The 17,150-nt window shown below is 42.8% G+C and overlaps 1 protein-coding gene across 1 annotated transcript in view; it reads right to left on the bottom strand.

Moving 5' to 3' along the window:
- SYT6 (synaptotagmin 6) overlaps positions 1 to 16,528 on the bottom strand; it is a 37,540-nt gene extending 21,012 nt beyond the window's left edge. Inside the window, exon 1 of the mRNA XM_084497482.1 lies at positions 16,136 to 16,528. Within this exon, the coding sequence (XP_084353608.1) occupies positions 16,136 to 16,289 (154 nt within the window). The 5' untranslated portion in view covers positions 16,290 to 16,528. The remainder of the gene's footprint in view (positions 1 to 16,135) is intronic.
- Between the last annotated feature and the right edge of the window lie 622 nt (positions 16,529 to 17,150).

Here is a 17,150-nt window from a genome sequence, read left to right as displayed (position 1 = left end):
TTGTTTATTTATATTATCCCACTGCATGCAACTTTCAGAGACGAGGTTACCCGAGCAGATGATACAGAGGGATGTATCTGGATTTGGCAACAATGAGAAAGGGCTTTGTTTAACACAGAGCAGCACAGGAATTGTTCAGCCCTTACTTTTCCACACAGAAGCCTCCCCCAGGCTGGCTGCATTGCCATGCTCTGCAAGGGGCAGATGAAATTTGTTGCTGCTGAGAAATGTCCCATCTAAAGAAAAATACAAGAAGAACTATATTTCCATTCTATTCTCCTCTAAAACAAAACAAAAACAGTAAATTATTTGTTGGTTTGTTATCAGGTAAGCAGGACTGTACAACTGCAACATGGCTTTAGCCATTCCTCCCTGTGTTTTTACCTAACTTGGCTGCTGTTACTTCATTTTAACCCAGATCCTTGAGAGAGACATGGGAGAAATTGCCATGTTGAAAAACGGATTTTATTACAACTCGTAACTGAAAAGACAAACTTTAAAAGGAGGCAGTGACAAGTACAAATTAACATGGCTATTTTCCAGTCTTGGTCCCCCACTGGGAGCAGGAGCCACTTTCCAGAGGAACCTTCATTTGGAAGCTGCTTTTGGCTTTTTTCAGGTCCTGCTACAAAGCATTAGTGACATAGCTCTCATATGACCAACGAGGCGGGGAGGAGGAACAAACAGCAGGAAAGACATGGACATGAACATTTGCCTGCAGGAGCTGATATGCTTAGGAGAATCACACAGAATCACACAGAATTTTCTACACACAGAAGACACTGAGTTATTACTTACCCGGTGACACACAAACAACTCCTTCAGGAGTTGTCTCACTCACAAAGGTCTTCTTGAGGTAGTGGTTTAGCATGGTACATAAAGCAAAAGCGAAATTGTGAATTTGTGACCCTGTATATTTCTGTGTGTACCTGGACTTTGAGAAGAACTGAGAATTTGACTGAATCCCTACAGAGACAAAGTACTATTGCATCTTACAGCAGTGCCCCAGAAGTGATCATTAACCAGCAGTCCTGGACCTTCACCATAAAGCAGAGACCTTCATCAAGTTTTTCCATACCAGAATATCTTGGAAAAGGATCCTTTTGGGCAAGAGCAAGTGGTGCATTAATTGTGCCACAAATTCCCCATCAGAACAGTTCAATGCTGAATTGAAGGATATGATTAGAAAAGGCTGCTGCTGAAGAGCACATCCCATCTGTGTTAAATGGCATTTTTTATACAGAAATAGAGCTTTCTAAACCAGTAAGCCATTTGCTGCCAGGACATATGCAAGCACATCCACAGAAAGGCCGACACTGATAACTTACTTTTCTCAGCTTTCCTTTGTTGAGTCGGGAGAATGGTTTCTCTTACAGGAGAAAGAAAACAATACCTGGGAGGCTAATGCTAAATGATCATTTATCACCACTCATGCAGTGGAAGGTACGGTTAAACATGAAAACTGAGTCAATTGAGACTCTGGTCTCCCACATCTGCAGCCTGGCATAAGGAAAGCAATGAATCAAAGTCTTCAGAGACAGTACAAAACAGCTTAGACCAACTTGTTACAAAACCAACAGTGCACTTTTATTTTCTTTCAGCAGGAGCAGGTGTGTATGGAGAAAGGGGTGAGGGATGTGAGAGGTTGGCTAGGTGATGCTCAGGAGCTGTGTGGCCCAAGACTGTCCCTCTCCTATGCTGAAGCCTTTAAACTTTACCACAGAATGATTTCACTTCTCTTTTACCTTGACTTCTTGTTCTGTGTTTTACTCTCTCTGTAATATCTGAAAACCTTGCTACTGAGCTTTCAAACAAAGTCCATGAGATGACTCAAAACTACAAAACTTCTGAGGTCACTACTTTTTACTGGATTCCTTATGTCTTTCAAATAAAAGATGAGATAACCCATGACAGGTTGAAGAGACAGCATTTTAATTTCAAATTTTGAAGCAAAAAGCAAAATTAAGAAAGGGGGATCCTTTCTCACTTAGTCCAGCCCCCTCCTCTTGCCCCTCATATTAGTGCACTCTGAAAGCAACCCGTCAGGAAAAACTACATGTTTTGTTTCATCTTGGAATGGAACTAATTAAGAGAATATGGTGGAACCATTAATCAATTTTATGTTGCTGATGACTTCATACTACCCCAGCTGAGTTACCAAAGGGGATAATTAGTAAAGTCCAAACAGAAAATGATTAATAATATGACAAAGCCATGATTACAACAGTCTATTAACTGCAAGACAATACTGGTCTAATTGTGGCAACATTGACTTTTATTACTCTGAAGTAGCTTGCACTATCATTAAAGAGATTCACAGATAGCTCTGAGTTTAATGTGAAGAGTTATATTTAATATCTTAGGAGATGTAATTCAGCTTTCCTTCTACCCACTCCCCATACAGGAAACAAAATACCTTTGGTAGCTCTCTCACCACTCCAGCATCTATTAATCACTCCAGCTAACCATTGGATCTAAACAAAGCTTGAATACCATGAGTGAAAGTTCAAAGGGACTGAAAAAATAAATATTCTGGGCTGAGGCCCAGAGTGGGGCCAGGCTCATGCTAGAAGAACTCAGCTTTCTACTGAGATTGGGTCCTGGCAACACTGTCATCACAGTTTTGGTCCCACAGCTCCTTTGCCATGCACAGACACTGACAAAGCCTTATCTTTCCAAGAGGAAATGGACTTATTTCCTGCAAGCGTTTCTTACTGGTAAGCTTTCGAACGGCCAATGGAAAATCTGAGCATCGGGGAGAGCTCTGACTGGTTTGTTTCCCACTAAGTTTCTTTCAGCTGAAAAACAATTAAACAAAACCCAGCTCTCGGCTATTCCAAACTATGACTTGGAGAATTCAATTTCTTGCCACAGCAAATGCTGCCTGGAGGAGCACCTACAGGACTATGACAAAGCCTGGAGGTATAGGGTGACAGTGTTGTGCCTTAACCTTTCTTTTGCTAACTGCATGCCTGGTTTTCCAGTATAATATATCAGCCATTGCTTATACCATGTGAGGAAGTATTTCCAGGCTTCTCTGTCCATTTCTGCTACATTTTTCTATTGCAACAGTGCTTTTGAGCATATATTGTTCTATTTCTGTAGGGCTTTGTTAGAAATCATGCATTCAAATGATGGATTAGTATGAGAGTTATTGCTAGAGAAGACAGGAAGCTCTGGGGCTACATCAGACCACATGAGGCACCACCAATTGCTGATCTAATTTTCTTGCCATTGAGAAGCATGAGCAACGTAAGTTTGATTAGCTGAGGCCTGGAAATTGGGCATGAAAAACTGTGGTGAATCTCAGACAACTGGCCGGGGTGGGGGGGCTAGATGGGCACACAGGACAACAGCAGGAGAAAATGAAGAGGTTTACATTAAATCCTAGCTATGGGCATGTTTATTCAATAACACTGTTCAGCTTTGAAGCTTTACAGAGCTTCAAAGGAACAGGGAATGGATGGAACAGAAACCGAATGTTAAACCAGCACAGCTACACAGCATCTAACAGAAGCAGAGCCAAAGACAAAACAAGAATTGCAACAGAGTAAGGGAACAACCCCTTCGGGAATACAGTTCAGAACAAAACCCAGAAGACACCATGGAGTAAAGCAGCAAGTAGAGCACTTTGTAACGGGAATTTTGAGATGGAAACTGGCTGTCTTATGAACTGTAAAATGCTTCAAATCAATGGATTTGATGAGTGAAATGAGCTGCAGTGCAGCAATGTGTAGCTCTCAGAGAGCTCCTTATCCCCTCTGCAAGCATGCCACAGGCGTGGGAATGGTGACAGAGCAAATAATAAAGACCAGGCTGTTCCTGTCACCTAGCACAGCTCCAGTTCTTGCAGCAGCAAGCAGCTCTTTTTAACAGAGCCTACAGCTAAGCGTGCACTGGGGTCTGCAGAAAACAGTTGTGAGAGGCAGTCATCGCAAACCTGCTCACTAATTGTCTCTGTTGGGAGAGTGTCCAACATGCCAGTGCTCTATCTGATTTCTTCATTGTCACATCTTCGGGTCCACTCACTGACATTTGGTTGTCATCTGAAATTTCGGTAACACCTCTTCTTGATTTATTGGCTATGTTCTCTAGGCAGCTTTGAGCTATAGGAGAATGTCCTGAAATGTTCTTGAACTAGAGAAGTCATTAACAGCTGCCACTTCAAAGGCTAACTGCCATCAATTTGCTTTTCACAGGTAGCCTAACAGCAGAGGAGCTAGATGTGTTGTGAAGCACTGCAGCAGGGAGTCCTGCTTAAATGAGATCACAAAGAACAAAGGTGTGGTCATTATCGATAGGAAAATATTTCATTGCGTTCTCAGCAGATTTTAAATAACTGGCTCAGAAAACAATTATGGAATGAGCAGAGCTTCTCTTGTCCTTCAGGCGCTATCTCATGCTGAGAGTTGCTTTCTTAGGCTCTCCAAACTGTTTATATCCTGGGACAAATCTGAGCAACGGCAACAAGAGTCAGGTGTCACCTACTGCTCTATCTGCATCTACTAGCACCCTGCTGAAACTAACAGGAGCTTGGCTGCTTATCAGGTTTCCCTAGAGAGAGACAGAGAGCACTGCCCCACCTGAGGAAAGTGCAACTTCCTTAGAATATGTGGGGAAGAACCATGAAGTAATACAAATATTTGGCACTGTGACCAATACAGAACAAAATAAATAGGGTGTCCTTGTCTCTCGACAATATACATAAAGATTCACTGATTATTCCTCTTGTCTCTCCAAAGCAGCACAGTGTTATGAAATGCCCACAGAGCCCCTGAGAGACTACTGCACTCTTCAGGAGAGTTGATTGCTAAGACTCACAGGATGGATGGAAGATCTTTAATACACCATATACATTCCCAAGCCTTGAGTACACTTTACAAAGCTTTGCTAAGTGAAAGTAAGCAGCGTTTTCTGCTGCTGTTTGTTGCAGACCATGCGTAAATCTTGTTTTGTTACTCTAAGTCAATCACGGGTAAATCCAAAGACAGCACAATTGAAAATAACATGAAAGCAAGAAGACTTTTCAGGTCATTTAATGTGAAAATTTTCGTCATAAAATTCACTATATGTTTAATAGTAAATTTCTTCCCTCTCAAACCGGCAGAGGGGCAGAAAGCCTCATGAGATGAATGTTGCAGATGTCATGAGAGGAACCATTGAAAGATATTTTGAAATGCCTCCTTTGAAGCTCTGCAAACCTAACCGTCCTCCTGCAGGCAGCTGAAAGGACATTTATTCTGTTCATGTGCTTCCCCAGTTCTTGGACACTGGGTCTAGCTCTATCAGCTTTCACCAGTTTCCACCTGCGATTATGGGCTCCACAGGAACCCAGACAGAGCCTCCTTGCCTTCTCTGCATGTCCCAGCTTCCTATCGGGTTATAGGAAGGCAGAAACAGGAAGGCTCTAACTAGCTACGCCAAAGTTTCAGTCAGATAGAGAAAACTTCTTAAAAATTAATTTGCTGCTACCACAGGGTTCCTGCCATACAAGAGCTTATTGGAATGCAAACTATAGGCTTCAAAGGCAAGGATGAATCAGAAGCTATTTTGAGAGTAATTATATAAGATCATAAAATTCAAAATATCTCATTATTGCATGTTAAGTATGAAGACAACCTGTTTCAAAAGGCAAACTTGGAGGGAACCAGTGTTTCAAAAAACTAAGTCGAAGTGCAGAGAGCAACCTCATAATTCCAGTCCAGACAAAACTTTCTTCATTAAACAATGCCTTTTTTTTTTTCTTTTTTATAAAGGTCTACCATAATTCTTTAGGAGATGTGGTTCTATATCTGGGAGAACAACTAGAACAGAGAGAAAACTTCTTGCAGAGATTTGTTCCATTAGCAGCTTTACCAGTTATCTATATTGTTGTCCTAGAATTCAGATATCAGCTTATTAGTGACAGTGCTTGCAAGTCCCCCAGTTTTATAAATTCCAGTTCCAATTATAATTAAGTAGAAAATATTTGAATAATACATTTGCACATGGAATAAAATTCTAGTCATTCTCTAACCCAGAATGAATTTTAGGCTATGTTATGTGGTCAGATACTCTCTACACTCTCTACAGATCCACGTTTTCCATATTTGCAGAGATTTACAGTGCTTTTTTTTTTTTTACCAGTTTTGGGACTTGGTTAAAAATACAAAAATACAGTGTTTTATTTCAGTCAGTCTGCAGTTTTAAAATTTGGAGTTTAAAAAAAAATAATAATAATAAGGAGGAGGGAATAGAAAGCCTAAATATGCAGTAATAGCAAGAAAAGCAGACAGGTTCCAAGTGGCATCCCTTCCTAAATACCCAAAATAATGAGAATACGGACACTTCAGCTGAGAGAAGCCTGCTGAAGCACTTTCATCACTTCAGATAAGTAACTCTTACCAGCTGACAAATGTTCAATAAACTCTGCTCAAGAACAAAAGGAAAATCTGGATGCTGCAGCATGGATGTCCCAGGAGATAAGGGAACAGTGACATTAAGAGGAGACTTCAGCCAAACCACTTGGAGACTGTCAGAGTGCCTGCCCCAGCAACAAGGCTCCTTATCCCCCACACTCCATGTCAGCAAGGACATCAGCAAGGGGACAATATAGGAGCAGAGCCAATCACCTCTTCTGTCACACCCCTGGGCACTTCTTGGAGGAACTGCCAGAAGACCGAAGAAACAAGAAGCCCATAAACTCTGAATGAAACCAGCTAAGCAAAGCAAGGAAGCTCTGTCCCTGCTTTTATGCTGAAAGGTCAGGGACACAAATCTGCAATGTTCTCAGCACCCTCCCTGGTTTGGGCACAGCTCCAGCTTTTCCATATGTTTACACCACATTATGCCACTTGGTTCTTATTGCCTGTACTGGGAGAGACACAGCCATGAATGCCAGCATAGTATCAGTTTTTGTGTGATTATTGCAAGGGATTCTAGATGAAACAGAAGATATTTGTTCAGGCTCCTCTCCCACAGGATTTCTCACACCCTGCAGAGGGCAAGCTTGACCAGAAGTATCTCCTGGAGACAGAGCACAGTGTGACCTGTCATGAAGTCCAGTACGACCTGAGCTCACCAGCAATGTCAGCCTATGTAGTCACTGCAGACCTCAATAGCATCCCTTCCAGAGGAACCAGCATGGGTCAGGAGTGCTGTGTACTCTCCCCAGCTGCACCAGGAGTCTGACTGTTTTATGCAAAAGGGACTGTCAAACCATTCAACCACACAGGCTCAATTTGCAAAACTTTCACGAGCCTCCACTCTTCTCCCCTCCTCCTTGCTTTCTGCTGAGGAAAGGTATTCTCTGGTTACTTACTCACAAGTGATTCAGACTTTCCCTCCAGACTGCATCAAAGGCATGCTTGTTTCTCAAACTTTTGTTGGCATGTGCAACCAGAAGTGGAACTTTGAGATGTCAGCAATGTTCGTTTCTATTATCAAAAGTGACAAAAAATAGAAAAAAAAAAAATGTTCCAAACTGAAGGAAACATTCCCCAGTGATTTTGGTCGTTTTGTGTCTTAATCAGCTGTTCTCTAGGGTATTATAAATGAGATAGTAACAGTTGTCATTGCTTTATGCCTAACTGATGACAATCTAATGAACTATTATAAGCCACACTGCATATAATTATAGTACATAGCTGTGTGCTAATCCCATGACATTTTATCACAATATGCTGTAGCAACATCTGTAAATGACTCAGTAGTGCTGAACACACACGTGATCCCCTGGGCTGAGGTTACATCTCCAACCCTGAGTGTCATCTTCCCCCTGCGATGTGACCTCTCTACAGAGGACCTAAGCTGAGCATGCAAGTGCCAGGGAGGCTGTTCAATACAAGGCACATCTTTGTCCAGACCTCCTGAAGCTCAGCAAAGCTAAGCAGACAGTAAAATACCATCTTATGGACCCTTCTCAGATGCAGAAATATGGCTTCATTTCAAGATGTGATGTAAACAAAACAAGCAAAAGGTTTTCACTATCACTCTCTCTCCCATAAGTTACCAAAGACCCTGGACATTAAAATTACTCTTCAAAGCCTTGGTCAAAGCTACAGCTGTTGTGAGGTAACATCAGAGAGGCTGGGGACAGCTGTGCTCATTGCCCAGGCTCACAGCAGCAGTCGTGCTCTGACTCCATTTTGATTCAAAAAAGAAAAAACACAAAGCCAGCCTGTCCTGAAACATCTCAACAAAAGTGTGATCAGAAAGAGAACCAGGGTCTCCTTCATCCCACTCTGCAGCCTCAGAACATGAATCCTGAGCAGCAGGAAGCAAACACTGATCGCCAGTGCAACACAGACCCTCCAGCAGGACCTGGGGCCATGTAGGGAGACACAGCCCAAGCATCAGAAGAAGCAGAGATCTACGGTGCACAAAGCACTCTTGACCCTAAGCCTGGGACAAGGTAGCCTGGAAAGCTGTCTGGAGGCTTTGCTTCAGCACTGTGAGCACTGCCACTTCCGCCAGCCCCTCCAGAGCAAAGGCACTCCTCAACTACCTGAACACACCTGGAAGAGCTTTAATTACCTGGACCCATCCTGTAGTAAACCCCTTCAGAGCAGGAGAAATGCAGGACTCATGCAAACTCCCCTGGCCACATGTGCCGGAAAGACTGGAAAATACACAGATCCATGTTCCTGAGAGGTCAGGTTGCCAGTTAAATCCATCTAGACCCAGCATGAGCATGTAAGCCTATGTCTTCCCTCTTTCCCCCTCTCTCAGCTTGTCACTGCTAACAGCTGGCAGATGACAGACAGCCTGGTCTGCATGGCAGAAGAGCACTGAGCTGTTTGGAACAGTGTCTGCAGGACACAGAGCAGCCAAGAGGATCCCCCAGTCACCTCCCTGCCTGGGACCAGCTGCTCTGTGCAGAGACCCTGTGCTGCCCTGCTCATAATGCAGCAATGATGGAAGCAGCACTGCTTTGTTCAAGAGGCAGAGGAGCTGACTCTTGGCTGTGCTGAATGATCAGGGAACTTCCTCCCTGAATGGCTCTGCTCCTGTCATTAGCTGCTGCTGCTGCTTCCATTAGCTTGTAACAAAGACAGCGATCTTTAACCCCTAAAATGTACCACACGGCAGTCACCATGCAGGCTGGACTGCCTGATCCCTCAGATTTTTTAAAGGGATTCTGAGCTTCTTTTTCCCTTTTCCAACGGCTCATCTCATTCCATGCCATGCACCATAAAATCCTTTTAGCATGATCATTTTGACCAGAGAGCAGATTCAGAACCGAGCTCAGATATCTCTGAGCAAATACATGCAGACGTCCAAGAGATAAAGTAGTGAGTGTGGAAAGAATATATTTAAAGAGGTGCTTTCTGTACTTATCTAATGCTGTGTTGTTACAAGTGTACATACATTTCTTTGCAGCAGTTACAAACGTGTATAGAAAATCAGAGTAATACTTATATCACCAAAGATACAAGTGTGCTAGAATTTCTGGGCAATTATTATCCAATGGAACCAAATACTCTGGAAGTGTATGATGTTTTGGTGTCTTTGAAAGGGCTTCTATGAACTGAGCTTCTGGCATCCTGCCTTTAGTCTTTGTTACATATTTTTCTATGATGTTGTCAAACACTACCCTACTACAGCATAACAAACTGAACTAAAATATAAGTGGCCTTAATTATTACCTGCAGTTTCACAATGCACAAGACACCCTTCAGGATAACTTTTTTTTTTTTTTTTTCCCCATAGAAAATTTAACGTACAGTCTCTCCAAATATCCCTCCTCTGTCCTTTTAGGATGCCATTTTGCTGTGCACAAGTATAATTAAAGACAATGCATGGCAGAGAGACAAATCACATCTTTCTCAAACAACTGCCATCATAAGTGACTGTTATATTAGTGAGTCTACTGAAGTGAAACAATAAGGGCTGTTACAGATAAGCTTCTCCTTTCTACATTATACAGAGAGGAAGAAAAACATATATTATCACCTCTGAATAAGAAATAACAAATATTAAACCTAGAAAAAGCTGCTTAACCAACATGAAATAGAAACATGGGGTCAAAGAAGAATATGAGCATACCTAGAAATGTGAACAGTAAGACGAAGAAACAGGTAAGAAAAACAAGGATAGCTGAAACTATACTTAAATGAAAAATTATTTCAGAACTGAGATCCAGGTGTGGTTCTAGTTTTACCTCTGAACAATGAATGAGAACATGTGAAACCATGTGAATGTAAGTGAATACACGGTATATGCAGCAAACTGTACACATTGCACTGTTACGACTTCAGCAAAGCAAAGATGTCAAGCAACAAACACCTGCAAACATAAAAATACCAGCTTCTAAGAATCATCCTGCAAAACAGTGGAGAAGATCAGAGTAAGAATATGCCCTGATTTGAACTAGCCAAAAGCACATGCTTGGTCTTGGTGAAACAGGGAAAACACTGAAAGCAAAAGAAAATGTTTCAATGGCAAAGGCAGAAACCTCTGTAGTAAATCTTTGCTAAGGAAAAGAGGCTCCATATTATGAAAAAGGGGAAAAAAATAATAAAGTAACTTCAGAAATGTGGACTTACCAGAGAGATATCTGTTCTTCAGCTCAATCCGTGGTCACTGTCCTCAGCCTGCTCACACACACAATTAACACCAGCAGCAATCTGGCTGCCTGTTTCTATGGAGTTTTAGATTCTGATCCCTGACTATGCATGAGGCTACTGCAGCTGCACAGGAATAGGCTCTGAGGTCCGCAAAAAAACCTATAAACATAATCAGCTTCCCTGTACTGCTTCAAGAATGAATCAACCAACAGCAATTAAGCAGATTCAAACCTGCAGCTATGCAGAGATGTACTTACAAAGCTCCTAAACACATGCACTCCACACAGCTCTATAGGTGCATTTTATTTATCAGGACCATCGCAGTGCATAGACAGAGCCAGCTGTAAAGTCATAAATATACACACTGCACATAAACATATATTCATAGACTGGCTATATAATCATTTTTCCTATATTTTTGCTGCAGGTTTTGACCTTATTTTAATATAGTTGTAAACCTCCCACTGGTAGCAAGGTTTGAACCTGACACCTTCAGGATCAGAGCACAAAGCTGTTTTACTTGAGCTAAAGAGCAAATCTGCTGCATGCAGCTCTTGCTGTTTCCATTTCTGCTGGTGGACCAGGCACTCACAGAGGAAAGCAAAATCAATTTTGCAAGTGCATTACTCTGTGATAAGAAAGATCTTTGCCTGTAGGTGCTTCTACTCGCATGCTTGGCCTCTGGAAACATAAGCTTCAGTGATTAATATTAGTTTTGCCTGGGTGACTTTGAACATGTTCACTGTTATGGCACCATATTTACTTAAAATACACTTTAACAGTGATTCAGAGAAGTGTGTTATTACAGCCAATAAGTAAATTCAAAAATTGCCCATATTTTATAGCTTGTGGCCACAGGCATCCCACATCAGTGAATGGACATGCCATCAATTTTCCCATTAGTCAAAGCATGCTATCAAGAGATAATTTTTTCCAAGAAAAATATTTCAGAAGCAATTTCTCCATATAAAAATGTTCATTTGCCATCAGCATTCCTGCAATGAAAAACCCTGTATTGCACAAAAATTCAGCCCTTTTTCTGCCTGCAGCAGGAACATTTATGTACATGTGGGTTTAACATTTTAATAGTATTTGTAAAGTGCCAGGAGGGTATTCATTGCTGTACAAGATGTACTGTCTACATCATGAAGTTTAAAAAGAATAGTTCACACAAAGGGCAAAATGCTAAATATGCACTGAATTATTGCAGGATTAGAGCTCGGAAGGATAGCTGACAAAGTGTGCTGGGAAATGTTATCTTAAAGACTCCTCTGTTTTTGCATTTTCCCCAGTTGTCCTTTTTCTTCCTCTAGCTTCATCTCTAGTACCCTGTGCTAGGAAAGCATTTTGCTGAGGAGAATCAATGCATAAGGAAGGGTCTGAGGAGGCTACACACGCTGTGCTGACATCAACAGGGGCAGTGCACACAACCCCACAGTGACTCTGCGTACAGACTGCAACACATCTGCACAGCACCTACATAGTGTAGCCTATACTTATTGTACAGGACATTGAAGCTTTTGACAAATTGATACAATGAGGGAAAACAAATTTAAAAAAAAAAAAAAATTAAAAAAAAAGGTGCTGGATGTGCTCAGGTCCTGGTGTAAATTCCTTTCCACATCACACCCACACTCCCTCCTTTAAAGTCAGCAAGCATCACAAGTCACAGACTCCAGTCATGCTCCACCAGCTCTGCATGTTCACTTCAGAATGATCATTTTGTTTTTAAATCCCTCTGTGGACTCAAGCTCCCAACCTGTGTGCTGCCCCCTGCCTGGCACGACCCCCAGCATGGGTGGGCAGCCTCTGTCCGCAGTCAGGCCCAGCACCACGCACCTGTGGGGAGCAGGATCTGATTCCAGCAAACACTGGGAGTGAACCAGTACCGTGATTCAGCCCAAATTCAGTGGCAGCCTGACCATGCAGATGAGCCCATAGCACCCTTCATGGTGGCAAGAGATGGCAAGGAGTGATGCCATGCTCACTGCCCAGGGGTACTGGCAGGCTGGAGCAGGGCTGCTTGCAGGAGAGGCCATGGGCTCCATCCCCTAGGAGCAATCCCAGATGCGAGCAGTCAGCAGAGTGCATGTGCTGCCTGCTGCCCCAGGGGCTCCTAGCAGGCCCTGGAGAGTGGGATTTGGCACCCTGCTCCCCAAAGCCCCTGGAATCTGCTGCACTTCAGCAAGCAGCTCCTCTCCTACAGGCAGGGGCATCAGGCCACGTGCAGTAGCCCACCGTGCCCAACAGCACTGCCCTGGGGTCTGGAGCATGGGTTCCCCCGCAGGGCTGTCCAAGTACTTCACCCTTCAACAGGGCTTTTCCACGAATGATCTCGGTGAGCTCTGCAAACCTAGAGGACTTGCTGCAGCTCCAGGGCAGAGAACCGATGTATCCATTTCTTTAAGGCACATCACTGCAATGGTAAATGTTGTCTCTATATCACAGGCATCTCCGCTGCCTACAGCTTGTGCCTGCTTGCTAGTCACACTCACTGCATCGCTGCACAACAGCTGAGGACTGGCAGGGAAGAGAGCTATCAGATGGGGTGAGCTACAGGGGAGATTTTAGATAAACACAACAAAAGGATGATGCCTCTTGCTCAATCTCAGGGCTCACAGCCAGGAGATCAGTTCTATTCCTGGCACTGCCACTGGCCAAACTGCAGGCAAACACTCACCCTCACATACCACTGATGCATCATTACCAGTACCTTCCTCATCCAAATACCTTATTTTTCTGACATACTTAGCTACTGGGTTACTAGCCAGCAGCAGCCTGCAATGCTCCTTTGTTGGTATACAATACCATATGGCATGCTAAAGAAATACTGCAGCTACATTTCTGTTATTGACTAAGTAGGGGAGTCAGCTATTACATAACCTGAACTACAGAGAGTAGGGAAGCATCTACTTTATACACGCTATCACTTTTCAGATCCAATTCAAAATGCTTTCAACAGAACATAAAACCAGAGTTGCACATTTCAACATATTCTCACATAAACCATTACATATTATTTTTGTATTCACAGTTCTTATCCACAGTCAGATACAGTTCAAGAAGGCTACTGATACTCTGTTAGTTTCTTTGCAAATCCACAGCATTCCCAGAAGATAATGCTCTCTCTTAATACTTGAAAGATATCAAAAAAGCAAATCACCTTGCAGGGTCTAATGGCAAACAGCCTTGCAGAAGCAGCTCTGTCTCCCTGACTGGGGAGCATTAGTGCTTTCATCTGCCTGCTCGCCAGCAATGCAAGCTTCATGGGGACAGCTGCCAACCTGAGCTGATTTATCCATCACCTAATAGATTAACCCAGGAGGTAACAAACTGATGGAAAAGTCCTTTAATTCACACAATGATGACAGAGAGGGTCAATTTTTTGCCAGAAAACATTACACCCAGGTTACCATGGTTGTGCAGTCCAACACTGGGAACACCTCAGCAGGATCCAGCACTTGTGCTGCACTGCTCCTCCTCTGACTTTCCTGTTGGGATCGATACAGCACCTTATCTCAAAGTCTTATCACTGCTCATCTTTGTACAACATCAGTTTTTATTTGCACATCTTTATGCATAAGAGCTCACCAGATCTGAACATAGGAGTCCAGGTGGCTGATAGCAAATTTGCTTAACATAAGCCTTCAGCGGAAAAGGGACAAAGCACAAATGCAGATAATTAGATACACATACAGACACTAATGGGAAAGGTTATCTTACCACCACAGTCAACAACATTAGTTAATGCTTAGTGCAAACAGATGTGTTTCCCTTGCTGGAGCAGTTTTACATCTAGGCATCTCAGAAATATTAGTACCTATTGGGCCTAAATAGTGTCCTCAGTGCTGTCTAGACATAAAAATGGGCCCGGTCATGCAGAGCAGAGACAGCAGTACTAGCTGTTAATGCACCCAGTGCAGTCAGTCAGCCCAGCATAGAGCCCAGCACAGAGCACTGGGACAGAGGCTGGTACTTAAACCAGAGATCAGAGCAAATGTTTGGAGCTGTTAAAGGGATATGATGATGTGATTGTGACCTGAAAATAGACTAATGAGATCCTTAACAGACTGCATAAACAATTGCAGGCCCCTATCTGTCTTATCAGTCTAGGCAGAGCAACAGCTGTACAGGTATTCCTGCTGCATACTGTCAAGAAAACATTAATTTGGGACCAAGGTTAAAAAAAAAAAAAAAAAGGTAACAATGCAGAAAGTTATTTGCAATAGAGAAAACAGCTTCACTGGATGCAGCACAACTGTAGTACCAGCAGAGGTAAGAGGCCTCCAGAAGAAGCAGATATAAAGCAAAGACATTTTAAGATGACAAGTTACAGGAGGAGTGGAATGTGAAATGAAGGTGTTAGGCCTAACATATTGGCAAAACAGTAGAAGAAGCAGTGCTACAAGCAAACAGATGGCAGAACCCCAGAGAAAGCAGAGAGCTGTCAGTGTGTCCTGGTGCCAGTCATGTCCTGGTGCGTGAGACACTGGCAGGAAGGAACTGAAGCGAGGTGACACAACGAGCCTTGGGCAGGAACTGATGGGCTGCAGTGCTATGCCCGGGCTCTGCACAGGTGTCCTCAGGTGGGGAGATGAAAAGCTTCTGAAAACTTATGCCATGAAACCAGGCCGGGTTAGTAGATTATTATCTACAGAAACCTTAAAATAAGTGTCAGCTAGTTACAAAAGTAAATAAATAAATAAATGAATAAGCGCTCTGCACAAATGATCTAATACACAAACAACTTAGAGAATGTTATCAATAATGCTAAAAAGCATTTTGTTTGTTTGGTTTTTGCTCCTCAGAGTGTGACCCTGGGATGTAAATTCCCTCTGCAAATGTCTTTAAGTTACAGGCAGGAGCAGACCTCTCAGGAACAAGAAGCTGTGATCAGAAGCATACAGAAAATTAACCACATTCCAATAAAGAAATGCCTCTTTACTTTTAGAGCCCTATACTGCTCTTAGTCCATTGCTGAAATGCTGGTGTGTCTCTCTAGCTCTACAAGCTGATGAGGACAACCTTCAGGTGATTCTTAGGGACACTAAAAGAAATACATGAAAGTACATTAAGATTCCCTATTTGTTTTAAAATAAAAATAAAAATAAAAATAAAAATAAAAATAAAAATAAAAATAAAAATAAAAATCCATGCAAATCCTTGCTTTTCTTAAGCTGGGATAACAACAATTTGTTCCTGGCATCTGTTTCTTAAATAGGCTTTTTATTACTTTTTGCTTTATACAGGACAGGAGCCTAGGTTTTTAATAAAATGTGGAACTTTCACAGAACTTTATATTATTAACCATCTCTCCACCAGCACTTCCCCTGTCTGTCTTCTCAGTACAGCTATCCCCACCAGGTTACACTGGCTCACATCAACAGGGTAAGTAGTACTCGCACCAAAAGCTCAGATGAGGAACATGTAAAGGAAAATAATGACACAGATGTGTGTGCTGAGACCATTTCCCCCCAGGTTCCAACAACGAGCTTGCAAACATTTCCTACCCTTTGCAATAGTCCTCCTGCCTCTGGCTGTTTGCAGTCACAAGCATTGCTCAAGCACACAGGACCAGAGTACTGTACCTGGCTCGGTGATACTCAGGCTCTGGTCTGAAGGCAGAAGGAGGAATTCCCTGCAAGCATCCAGGTCCAGGCTAGGCAGGCTTTTCTTCCGGCATAGCCCGCTGACAATGTGAACTGCCTTCTGACAGCGGCTGTCATCCTTGGTGCCGCTCATCTCCCAGACTGCATCCTCTGCTGTCTCCCCTGGCTGTCTAAGAAAGTCAAACTAAGAGAAGAAGGTTTGCTTATTTTTAATCACACCAGTACCACCCTTTGGCATGGCAGCACCTCAAGGGACACCCTGCGCATCTCTAGCTCTACAAACCCTCCTCAGCATTCAGACCAGTGGGTCAGACTCCAGAAATCTCAGCTCGCTGCAGCCCTGCCGTGCTCCTGACAGTCTATTGCCTCTGAGATCAGATCTCTGTTTACTGCCAAGGCGTGTTCCAGACAAAGAACCTCCTACTAAATTCAGTTTCATCCCCTCCATACTATGTTTTTAAAGCTGCAGCCCAGATAATTCCACTTAACCCTTCCATTGCTGGCCTCCCTTTTTCTCAGTTCTCCAGAGGCACAGTTTCAAATCCCAGCCCCAGAGCAATTTTACTGAAGAGTGAATGCTCTGAGGACAGCACATCGTCAGGCCAGAGAAACAAGTGTTCCCATGAACACTGCACAAACTATTAGAACTGCTAAAGATAACAAAAGCAGTAGGTTTTATTGATTTGTTTGTACCAGTCATAGTATGACAGGCTGCAGATGGCCATAAAGATTGAGAATGCTGTTGCATTTCATAATTTGTTGTTTGTTTTTCTTTAACTTATTTTCTGTAACTTTTTTTTTTTTTTTAATTATTTCTGTTGTAACTTAGCAGACAGGTCATGCCATGCAACAGAGCATTTGACAGGCATGAGAAAAGAAGAAATTGTATAACAGGCAATTACAATTATATTCAGCAGAATGATTTCTTGCAGTCTCTGGAGCAGAGTAGCTCGTACAGATATAATGAGAGCACTGGAGAGAGAGAGAGCTAAAG

This window comes from Aythya ferina (assembly GCF_964211825.1).
Source record: "Aythya ferina genome assembly, chromosome: 25".
In the NCBI taxonomy this organism is placed as follows: domain Eukaryota; kingdom Metazoa; phylum Chordata; class Aves; order Anseriformes; family Anatidae; genus Aythya; species Aythya ferina.
Note: the sequence above shows the minus strand (reverse complement) of the source record. Positions and strands in the feature narration are given on the sequence as shown.